Raw genomic sequence first — 12,659 nt, forward strand, 5'->3', positions numbered from 1 at the left:
GGTGGTTACTCTTGGTCGACCTGGTACTGGCCTGGGACTAACATCTCCTGTGTCTCAAAACCATCTCCAAAGCCTGGAAGTGATGCTTTGTGGCACATTCAAGGATACGGCAACTTTGGTCGTGTCTGGACTGCTTCCAAGCAGCTGAGTATTCTATGCTGCAAAACTGGATCCAAATGGCATCGTTGTGCCATTATGTTGTCATGTTCACCACGAGGCTATATTCCGCACACTATAACAGGGCAGACACGACTGAGAGGGAATATGGGGCGCAGGCACTGGCTGTGTTTACCTTGCGGTTACGGCGCTAGTCAAAGTAGGGAACACTCCTTTCCTATACAGAGCGAACACGTAAGGTTAGTAGGTGCATATGTCGTGCGATTTGCAGTCTATTTTCTGTTGCCCTGCTTACTCGTAACTTATGCTTAACTTTTGGACAGGGGTCAATGACCTTTGAAGTAATAATAATAATAATAATAATCGTATGGCCTCAGCTACCGTTTGCAGACATTTCGAATTGACGCCATCTGGCTGTCTGCTCGTCAATTTCGACGTTCCGGTTTACTCTGTCTGCCATCTAGCGGACCTAGAGTAAACCGGATCTCTCTTGGGCGTCTATGGCTGAGATTTAATTAATTTTGTCGGGTAAATACCAAATGTATCACCAGAGATCTTTTACATGCCGACATCGTACGACATGGAGTGTCGAATGGACTTTTTTCCGCCCTTCAAAAATCCGACTACCTCTGCCGGGTTTGAACCCGCTATCTTGAGATCCGGAGGCCGACACTCTACCACGGATCCACAGAGGCAGCTAACCTTTGAAGTTAGTCCCCTTAAAACAAGCATCATAATCATTAGCAGCAACTTTTGGACACTAGTGTAGATAAGCAGTAAATTGGGTACGGAAAACTGGGCCTGTAGATTTTCTGGTGATCCTCTAAATTTTCTGTACTTATTTTCACCCCGCATGTATGTAGTAGAGCCTTTGGGTGTGGTGAGCCCATCGTAACAATAGCCTATATGGACAAAGCAGATATGGAGCCTCGGAAAAGGTTAGGGCGTACCCTGCTAAAAGCGACGTGCAGCTCTTCAGGTGCTGGGGGAACTGTGAAAAATGAGCAACCAGCACCCAACTACATCAAAATTGCAACAGTTAATGTACTGACACTGACGGGAAAGACAGAAGAACTGGTTGACTTCATGATAAAAAAAGATATAGCCATACTTGGACTGTGCGAGACCAAGAAGAGGGGTACAGGGGAGATCCCTCTGAGAGAAGGATACAGGCTGTATTACAGCTGAGGACCTGAAGCAAAAAATGGAGTGACATCATACTTAGAAGAGAAATCCAAGAATGTCTGGAATATACAAAGTAAATCAGCGATAGGATGATGATGATGATGATGATGATGAGACACCAGTTTGAAAATGGCGTGAAAGATCTATTTCAGTTGTATGCCCCACAAACTGGTTGCATAGATGAACATCTAGAGGACTTCTTAGAGGAAGTGGAGAGACAGATAGAAGATAAGGAAGTACTATTGATGGGAGATCTAAATGCACAAGTTGGAATGGAATGACAAGGAAAGGAAGATGTTGTAGGGCCCTTTGGATATGGAAATGTAAATCCAGAAGGCGAGTTGTTGGTGGATTTTTGCATGAGGAATCAAATGATTGTTGGAAACACCTGGTTTAGGAAGAACAACAGTCAGAAGATTACAAGGTATGGCTGGGGAGACAGACGAACAAAGACCATGATTGATTATATAATCATAGAGAAAGAACACCGGAAGAACCTTGTAGATGTAACAGCCATGCCTGAAGAAGCCTTTGGTGGAGATCATAGAGTTGTGATAGGAAAATTGAAAGTTGGAAAGATTGAAAAACCCCAATTAAGAAGAGAGAAAAGAATTAAAGTATGGAAGTTGAAGGAGAAAAGCATACAAGAAGAATTTCAAAGGGAAATAATACCCTTGGTACCCAGGACAGAGATGGGGAATGTTGAAGAGGAATGGAAAAGATTTAAGGAAGCACAGGTTGGATGTGCAGAAAAGGTGTGTGGTAGAACATCAGGAAATGTGAAGGACAAAGAAACACACTGGTGGAATGATAGGGTAAAGATTAAAGTGAAGGAAAAGAAAATGGCATGGAAAGCATGGAAAACATCTAAGACTGAAGAAAGAAGAAAATATGTGGAGGCAAAGAATTTGGCCAAGAAAGTAGTGGAGGAAGAAAAGAGGAAAAGCTGGGCCTTATTCACACAGAAATCGAGAGATGATATGCAGGGCAGCAAGAAATTACTGTATGGTATCTTAAGAAACAAAAAGAGAGATCAAGTAAACACCAGATTTGTGAAGGATGAAGGTGGCATAATTTTAACAAAGCCAGAAGAAATAAGAAATAGATGGAGAGAGTATTTTCAGAAGCTGCTGAACACAAGAACGGATGAGTCATTCAATGGATGACCAGGAAAGGCAATTAGTTGACGAAGAAATGGATAAAGAAATTACAATGAATGAAATTGAAATGGCAGTAAGAAAGATGAAGAATGGAAAAACTGCTGGAATAGATGAAATTTCAGTGGAGATGATAAAGGCAGCTGGAGCTGTAGGCCTGCAGTGGACATATCGGGTTCTCAGGAATGTCTGGGAGAATAAGGAGGTCTCTGAGGATTGGCAAAAAGGAATAATCATCCCAATTTTCAAGAAAGGTGATAAGAAAGTTTTGAAGAACTACAGGGGAATTACTCTAATATCCCATGTTGCTAAGATAATGGAAAGGATACTGGAAAGTAGAATAAGGTTGAGGGTTGAGAAGCAGGTACAGGAAAATCAGTTTGGTTTCAGAAGTGGAAGGTCAACAATAGAGCCCATTTTCATTATGAGACAACTAATGGAAAAGCATTGGGAGTACAGGAATGCTATGGTGATGACATTCATTGACATTGAAAAGGCATAAGACAGTGTCCCCAGGACGAAAGTTTGGGACAGCCTGGTGCAAAAAGGAATTATACAGGGATTAATAAAAATGATCATGGCATTGTATAAGGAATGTTGCAGTTGCGTGCAAACACAAGTTGGCAGGACAAGTTGGTTCAAAATAACTAGTGGGCTGAGACAGGGAAGTGTTCTATCACCAATTCTGTTTACAATAGTAATGGATGACATCATGAGAACAGCAAAAGCAGCGTATGAAGGAAGAGAAATGAACATGATGTTATTTGCAGATGATATTGTGATTTGGGGAGAAGACGACAGGAAGGTTCAAGAACAGTTGAATGTGGTGAATGGGAAGATTGAAGAATGTGGATTGAAAATAAGTGTAGAAAAGAGTAAAACTCTTGTTATGTCTAGAGGGGAGAAAGAAGGGAAAGGTCAGATTAGACTTGCAGACAAGCCCCTGGAAGTAGTGGAAACGTTTAAATACCTGGGGAGTGAATTAATGGAGAATGCTCGACTGGATGCTGAGATTAGTAAAAGGATTCAAGCTGGAAGTTGTTTCTATCATAGTGTAAGAAATATGTTATGGGACAAAGACATGCCAATGGAAGCAAAGGATACTATGTACAAGATGTATTACGTACCCATAACAACTTATGGAGCAGAATACAGAGTCGAATACAGGCAGCCGAAATGAAATTCTTGAGGAGTATGATACAGAAGAGTAGACGAGACAAAATAAGGAATGAGAAAATCTGGGAAGAAATTGGAGTGGAAAAAATGAATGATAGAATAGAGAAGAGCTGTCTGAGATGGTTTGGGCACATAAAGCGAATGAGCGACGAAAGAATGCCAAAAAGGGTGATGGAAATGCAAATCCAAGGAAGGAGAGGCCGTGGACGACCACGATTGAGATGGAAGGATACCATCCAACGCAGCATTATAGAAAGAAACCTGGACTGGGACACAGTGTTGGAGGAGGAGTGGTGGAAAGACCGAAGAAAGTGGAGAGGAACCATATTTGCCCCTACCCGGCTACAGCTGGATAAAGGGAAATGATGATGATGATGATGATGATGATGATGTATGTAGTAGACCATCCAATAAAGACATCTCTGGAAGCTACTTCTTTAATGTAAAAACAGACAATACACAAGAGATTTTAATGAAGTTCTTCTGCTGGCTGGCATGCCTCCTTTCACATTCTAGCAGAGTTAATACCGTACAAGACACATCATTCCTGCTTAGGGCTCTGAATACTATGTCCTGTAGCTTGGGAACCAAACATTTACTGAAACAAATTAATGCGACTTATTTCATTAAATCTGCTTTCATTTTAAATATAGCAATCCATATTTTGCGACTTCACAGTGAATAACAGTTTATAGAGTTGTAATAATATGCAACATGCACATTGTGTGCTTTTCTATTTAATAATAATATTTCATGCACATGGTTCAGCAAGTAGGAGTATACAGGACTTATACACTAGGTAGTATGTTTGAAGGTGACTGTTACATAATACTCCTCTGCACTAGGGTATGTTGCCAGCTTGTGAGGGTCTGGTTAGTGTAGATGTTATTAAGCACTCTATACTGGTAGTCATATTGACAACTTACATTCGAAGGGAAGTTTTGAACTTCCATTACACAAAACCTCTGCTGGGTCTTGGCCAGAGTTCATAAGTAAAACAGACTACTTTTTTTTGTAATGGAAATGATGGAAATCTATAACAAATATTTCATTTAGTTTTAGTTTTTAATGTTAATGTACAAATAATATCTTGTATATTTTGTATCAATTTTTTCAGGTATGACCGAATCCATTGTAGCAGCAGCAGCAAGTAGAATAGGAAAGAAAGTGCTGCATTTGGACAGGTAATATTGCCTCAATATGCAACATATATATTATTGTTCAAAGTTCAATGGTTATGTTATAGAATGAACTTTTGGGGGAAGAGGTAGGTAACTTAGTTTTGCTATGACTAAGGAACAGATTTTTATGTGCTAAAGAGCTTCAAAATATTAATCTTATGTAGTAAAAAAGAAAAATATGTATAAAAATATTGTTTCAGTATTACATCATGTAAGTGTGTATTATAAAAAAAAACACTACTCATTTATGTTGAATCAGCCATGGATTAAAAGTGGCTGTTGCAGTGAACAAGGAACACTTTCTCAAAGTTTTCCATCACAATTCCGAGCTTGTTGTTTTGAAACGAATGACTGTTCAACATTGCAGGAAGGTAGTCTTGAAGATTTTGTAAATGGAACGTCATTGTAGACTAATTCTTAATTTCATCAGTGCCTTCTTGCTATCAAAAACTTTGCTAATTTTTCACACAGTATAAAATTTTCTTGAAACACACTTCATTTTTTGTTTAATAACTTCTTATGTATCCTTCGAAAGAATGAACAGTTTTTGCAATACTGTCCTTATTATTCAGTTATTTCATGCCTTCATTGGTGGTAAGGGTTCACAGTCTTGTCTTACACCTCTTACACTCGACCATATAATGAGTATAAACTTCAGAAAACATGATAAATATATAAAATTGAAAATCCTAACCTCATTCTTTCTTTCATTCATACTAATATTCACACAAACAGATTATATATTTAATAGGTAATCTTGGCACAACTGCTTAAAAGAGACAAGAGGTGCAATTCCTAACACTAACATGAAGGGAATTCCTTAGCCTTGCATCAGACACTTGAAAGGAATGGTTATATCGTCCCTGCTATGGCAAACTAGCAAAAGTGAAAACTAGGGAACCTGTAGTTCTAAGTTTTGATCTAGATTTTATTATTTATATAATATCCAGATTACCATAAAGGAGGAGACGGGGAAGTGCCAGCGCTCCCCTAAAAAGTTGGAGAAGCCTTCACCAACCCCACTGGGGGTCGCAGGATCCCCTAAGAAGACCGGCAATCAATCTGCTGGCTCTCTTTCGAAGATTAAAGAGAGGGTGGGCAAGAGTGAGACACCTGGACGGCCTCTGCTCCGATCCCTTTCTGGGGAACCCAGTTCGCCCAGAAAGACAGCCTACCGCTCCAAATGTGAGAGTTCACCATCTATGGAGTGTTCCGTCTCTAAGACAACCTGAGGAGACAATGGAGACCGAAGCACTCATTGTTGTGGATGGTGATGATGAAAAATTAGAAAACAACAAAAAAGTCAGAAAATGGCAGGTAGTTTACGAAAAGAAGGGCAAGTAGTTGCCCAAATTTCGTTACACTACCAATCCCCACAATGGCACTATTCCAGTAGAACTGTAATAGTTATCACGGTCGACTAGTTGAGATATGTCGACTTATAACCGTTGCTGCAGCCTCCATAGTCTGTCTATAGGAATCTTGTTTGAGACCTGGACATTACACGACTATGAGAGGATATAGTCTTTATTCTAAAGACAGAGTAGTTGTGGATGGCGCGGCAACTGGGGGTGTTTGTACCCTAGTTCGCTCCGACATCTTCAGCGATGAAGTTCCGCTCCATACTCAGCTAGATGCAGTTCCTGTTCGCGCTCTGTTGCCAGTAATGACAGCGGTGTGCAACGTACTTTTCACTGGACTACGCTCTTGAAATCCATGCAATACAAGATTTAACTGCTCAATTACCTCCTTTCCTCATGCTGGGAGACGTGAACGCCCGTAACACACTCTGGGATTCTCAGTCTTTCTGTGCTAAGGGGAGGATTCTCGAGTGATTGATAAACCTGTTCGATCTTTGCATGCTTAATACAGGGGAACCGACATATTTCAGCAGCGCACATGGCACATTCTCATACCTGGATGTCACTTTGTGCAGCCGTGCGCTAGTTCCCCTGCTACGGTGGCAAGTACATGACGACCTCTGTGATGGTGACCACTTCCCGATAATTCTCTCTCTCTTGAATCAAAGACAGCCCGAAATACCCAAGCGCTGGTTACTTCGGCGGGCAAATTGGCCAGAATTTTCAAAATGCTCAGATGGCCAGTGATATGCTGGAGTCTGTTGATGAGCACGTTTCTTCCATTACTACTGGAATTTTGGCTGCTCCAGAGAAACAATTCCTTCCTTGTCTGGTATTCGTTGCTGGAAACAGGTCCCATGCTGGACAGACGAAATTGCAGCGGCCAGCGTGATCGCCGATGGGCTTTTAAGCATTATTGTTGGAATCGTACGATGGCCATTCATATCACATTTAAGTGTCTGTGCGGGAAGGCCTGCAATTCGAGAAAGTAAGAAAGCTACATGGGAAAAGCATGGGTCTTCCATGACGGCACATACTCAGTCATCACGAGTGTGGACAAAAACTCCACCGTATTGTCAGACTACAGAATGTGCCCCCAGTACCCAGAATCTCCATTAATGAAGATAGTTACGATTCCTTCAGTCATTGCAGACCACATCGCCTCACATTTCGCAGATACATCCAGCTCCGCGAGATACAACTTTGCATTTCTTTTCATAAGTTATGAATTTCATTATAGTTGGTATTGACAATTGATCACTGTCAAGGGGTAGGAAGGGTCCACCTATTCAATACTCTTAGTTTGTATATTGTCTTATAAAACTGGGACTAGTTTCGACCCCATATATATTGGGTCATCTTCAGCCACGCTCCAATTGGAAGAAATAAGAATAGATCGTCGTCGTTCAGGCAGAATTCACTAAGTCAGAAATCTTACTTCTTAGTTCTAGCTGTTTTAATGTTTCAAACAACTCCTAAAATCAGTTTTGCATTATTAGTTAGTATTAATGTTTTTTGGTGTTGTGCCACTATTACTTCGACTTCCATAATTTCACTATTTTTGCAAATCAAGTACCAAATTTAAAAGAAATTTAAGATTTTTTGACTTGGTGACTTCTGCCGGGAAAGGAATGAACTTCCTCGTAGGTAGTTATAAAGGCAAAAATAGAGTACTGGCTCACAATAAATGTATAGGTGCATGAAATTATTATATTATTATTATTTATTATATCTTTGAACTATTTCTAATAACTACACAGTATGATTCAGAGAACGTAAGTGTGACAATATAAAAAATTTAAAACACGCATGTCAGTAAATCAGTAAACCTTTCTCACTGTTGTGTCATGTTTTACTCATCATTAGCTTCACACTCACTTTCACTGTCCACACTTGGTTCTGGATTTCGATCCCTCACTGCACCTAAATGGGGTAAGGAGCAGTACCATGCCTGAATTTCTGTTGGAATAACTCCTTTATTGTAGAGACTAATAAGATCCTTGTACTTTTGTTCTGACATAGGGAAAGGAGTTTTGTAAGCCTTCTGAAGGGTTGGCATCTTTTTTGGGCGACCTCGGCCAAAAGTATTTATCTGAGTATCTTCCAGAATGACCATATCGATATTTGAGAATACCCGGTGCATCCTTTTCAAATCTAAAGCACTTTACTTTCAGCCAGTTTACTTTTTCCATCACTGTCCTCGGTTTTGTTACACATACAATGGGCACTAGGAAAGTTTTGCAATGTGAGTGAACGCTTTAGACTTTTTCAAAATAATTTACACCACACTCAATACACTTCTCCATACACCGAAACCAGTCGCTGAACCAACTCTGCCACTTTTCTTCGACATTTTCACACTCTTGATCCCATGCTGCCAGAAGCTCCTCGTCGCTGCTCTTTCAGCTTCATTCTCACTTCTGGGAAGAGTGCGAAGTCACATGGGGCAAGATCAGGACTGTATGGAGGGTGATCAAGCACAGTCAACCCTGATCTGGCAAGAAAATCCACTGTTACATTAGCACGATGTGCTGGAGCATTGTCGTGATGCAAGAGCCAAGTATTGAGCCGTGACCTTGGACGGAGCTGCTTGCGAGCCTGGATGACCTGAGGCAGACAAGTCTCACTGTACCACTTCGCAGTAACTGTCCTTTGTGTTTCTAGCACAATCCTAGTCAGGATGCCCTGTTTAATGAAGAATACTGCAATCATCCTTTTCTTCACTAACTTTGACTTTCGCACAGTCACAGGATTACTCTCATATTCAAACAGCCACACCTTGTTCCGGGATTTTGTTGGGACATTATTAGAACTGTTGTTGCCAGGAGGTATACATGACTCTGCTGGAATAATCATGTGGGTTGTTGTAGGCTTTCTAGACCTACACATCTGGTCTATTTCACTACAATCATCATCATCTTAAGGTAGCCAATCAGGATCCTTGTCACTATCATCCATGCAAGGAAAGCCAAAGGGATCAGATTCACTATCCTGATAATGAAGATTGAAGAATTAGAAAAGCTGTTAAGTCTTTATGATTTAAATTTCAAAACTAAAAAATTCTACACAAACTTGCATCACTATTTTCATCAGCAGTCGATTCTGCTATGATGGTGCCTTTATTGCCCTGTATTTCCTTTGAGCCAAGTCCATTCTCCTCAGTTGTACCCGGCTCTGCCTAAAATGTTAAGATTGCTAACGTAATAAATTTATTCCTCTACAGAATCGGATTTATTAATGAATGTAAACGAGAATGTAGTAAGTCCGTGACCACTCGAAGAATGAATCTACTGTACTTACTTACATCTATAAGAATAGCTTCAGATTCTGCATTTAGAGAGGTATCCTCAGGTTCTTGGTGTTTAGCATAATGTATTATAAGGCGACTTCTGCTTTCCAAAGATAAATCACATATTTTATTGTTATAACAGCTGCATAATACGATGTGAATTCTACTGAACAATAATCAAAGGAAGAACTTGCACCAAGCAGAAGTCACTAAGTGGACTAAGGAACTTCTGCTTGACTAATAAACTGGAAAAATTCACTTAGTGAAAATAGCAAGTACAGTTAGCAATGGAACGCTTCTCAATATGATTTAGTAAGTTCTACATTCCGATACATTAGTATGGTTTTGCACCTAATTCAAAACCGCCAATTTCTGACTTCGTGACTTCTGCCTGAACGACGACATATAACCAATAATGATATAAACACTGATGACACAATTTATAGTCTTAATTTAAACCATTGAGCTTGCATCCAGGAGATAGTAGGTTCGAATCCCACTATCGGCAGCCCTAAAGATGGTTTTCCGTGGTTTCCCATTTTCACGCCAGGCAAATGCTGGGGCTGTACCTTAAGGCCACGGCCGCTTCCTTTCAACTCCTAGGCCTTTCCTATCCCATCGTCGCCATAAGACCTATCTGTGTCGGTGCGACGTAAAGCCCCTAGCAAAAAAAAAAAAAAAAAAACCATTGATGAAGTCTGAATAACATATCTACATTTTAAACTAAATAGCACATCAAAAATGTGGTTGATGGCAAACTATTTTGTCATTTCTATAGCAGCCATTGCCTTTTGTGTTGATCTGGGAGTTGGTATCCTTTTCTGTGTAGACGAGCAACTTGATTGATATTTGTTTTTTCAATAGTAATATGGGTCAAGACTTACGTAGCTTTAAGGGGAACATTCGTACTTTGAATAGGTTTTTCCTTATCAATGTAGTGATCTATTATTTAATTTATTTGGAGGTGAATGTCTGTAAAGAAAATAATTTGAAGTAAATAATTGAGAATATAATGGAAGCAAGAAGATCAAGATCTGCATTTCTTCCAATTAAGCGCGAAGCAGAGGCACACCATCTCTCTTTTGTCTCTAGTGCTTCACATCTCTACTATGTGCCTTTCACGGAGTGGGAGTTGTGGAGTGCACTCGCGCTATGCAGCGACGTGGCTCCTGGACCGGACAAAATCCACAGTCAGATGCTGAAGCATTGAGTGACAAATGTCTCAAGGATATCCTCACCCTATTCAACAGATTATGGAGTGAGGGTCGTGTTTCCATCTCAGTGGTGCGAGGGAATTGTGATTCCAGTCCCCAAGCCAGGTAAAGATCCAGAATTTCTGGATAGTTATAGGTCAATATGCCTTATAAATGGTCTTTGTAAGCTATTTGAAAGGATGGTTAACCGACGTCTTGTGTGGGCCATGGAAGAGGAGGGTCTCTTGTCTAACTACCAGTGTGGTTTTCACTCTCATCGGTCTGCCACTGATCATCTGGTCAGACTGGAGAGCGACATTCAGGAGGCCTTTCTCCGGAAGGAACACCTAGTCGCCGTTTTCTTTGACCTGGAGAAAGCTTACAATACTACCTGGCGATATGGGATTCTCTCCACACTACACCAGTGGGGATTTCGGGGAAATTTGCCAACGTTTATGGAGAACTTCATGTCCCTTCGGCTCTTTCGAGTCAGAGTAGGGAATATATTTTCTCAGTATTATGTTCAGGAAAATGGAGTACCTTGGGGATCGGTTCAGTGTGTCACACTGTTTGTAATCGCCATCAACGGCATAGTTGCCGCTGCTGGTCCCGCACTCGTTTCATCACTGTATGTAGACGACTTACCTCTACATTACCGCCCTGGAAGGGTGGCGGTTGCTGAGTGACAGCTACAACAAGCTATTAACCGAATCGACAGATGGGCCCTGCAACATGGTTTTCAATTTTAAGCGGCGAATACCTCTGTTGTACACTTCTGTCGACGGTGGCTTGTGCATCCTGAACCAGAGCTCCGCTTGCGGAACAGTGTCTTACCAGTGGTAGACACCTGCTGATTTCTGGGTCTCCATTTTGATAAGAGACTAACGTGGCAGCCCCACATCCATCACTTGAAGGTTGCCTTGTACTTAACTTGCTTAATTTTCTCAGCGCCACTTCGTGTTGGGCTGACAGTGCGGTGGTGCTACGATTTTACGTGGCAAGTCCTCTCCCGAATTAACTATGGAAGTGCGGCTTACGGTTCACCATCAAAATCTATGCTGAGCTTTTTAGACAGTATTCACCTTGGTGGAGTTAGGCTGGCAACGGGAGCTTTCCGTACTAGCCCCATTCCCAGCCTACTCGCTAAAGCGAGAGTTCCACATTTACGGATAAGGAGACAGCAGTTACTCCTCACGTACACTGCCAAAATTCGTGAAATGCCGCTACATCCAGGCTATCAATGCATCTTTAGTACCCCAGAGGTACCAAAACCTGCCGAATGCCACATGGCCGGCTGGGTTTCTAATCGATAGCCTGTGTCGTGATTTGGATATCGACATCGGTGGTTGTCTTGAACAAACTTTTAGCGATGTACCTCCGTGGTTGGTTCTGTGGGCAGATATAATTCTAGATCTACTCCGTGGACCCAAGGTGAACACGGATTTCTCTGTTTATCAGAGGTATTTCCAGGACTTCGTTCACCAATAACTGGCTGCGGGACATATCTTCACGGATGGTTCTAAAATCGGAGATAATGTTGGTTGCTCTTTCGTCACCGATGACATGAGCACAAAGACCTCGCTTCCTAGTGTATGTAGCGTGTATACCGCAGAGCTTTACTCCATCTTAGAAGCTCTGCTGTTTGCACTGGGTGACGAAAGAAGCCACTTTCTTATGTGTACAGATTCGTTAAGCTCTCTGCAGTCTGTTGAAACCTGTTTCTCACAACACCCACTGGTGCAACAGATTCATGACCTTCTAGCCAGGTTAAGTGATGCTGGCACCAGAATCACTTTCGTGTGGCTTCCAACCCATGTTGGTAATGCGGGAAACGAACTTGCAGATGAAGCTGCAAAGGAAGCGATACTTTTACCTCTAAGACTTGTCAATGTACCTGCTAAGGATATTTGTTCTCAGCTACGTTGAACCATCTTGGCGTCCTGGGAATCGGAGTGGCTAGCTATCCAAACTCCCAACAAGCTGAGATCAATTAAGAAAAC

The 12,659-nt window shown here is 41.3% G+C and overlaps 1 protein-coding gene across 1 annotated transcript in view; it reads left to right on the forward strand.

The window, feature by feature from the left end:
• Positions 1-12,659, forward strand: part of Rep (Rab escort protein) — a 215,469-nt gene that overhangs the window by 27,552 nt on the left and 175,258 nt on the right. Inside the window, exon 2 of the mRNA XM_067142664.2 lies at positions 4,753-4,819. Coding sequence (XP_066998765.2) covers positions 4,753-4,819 — 67 coding nt within the window. The remainder of the gene's footprint in view (positions 1-4,752; positions 4,820-12,659) is intronic.

This window comes from Anabrus simplex, chromosome 3 (assembly GCF_040414725.1).
Source record: "Anabrus simplex isolate iqAnaSimp1 chromosome 3, ASM4041472v1, whole genome shotgun sequence".
NCBI lineage: Eukaryota > Metazoa > Arthropoda > Insecta > Orthoptera > Tettigoniidae > Anabrus > Anabrus simplex.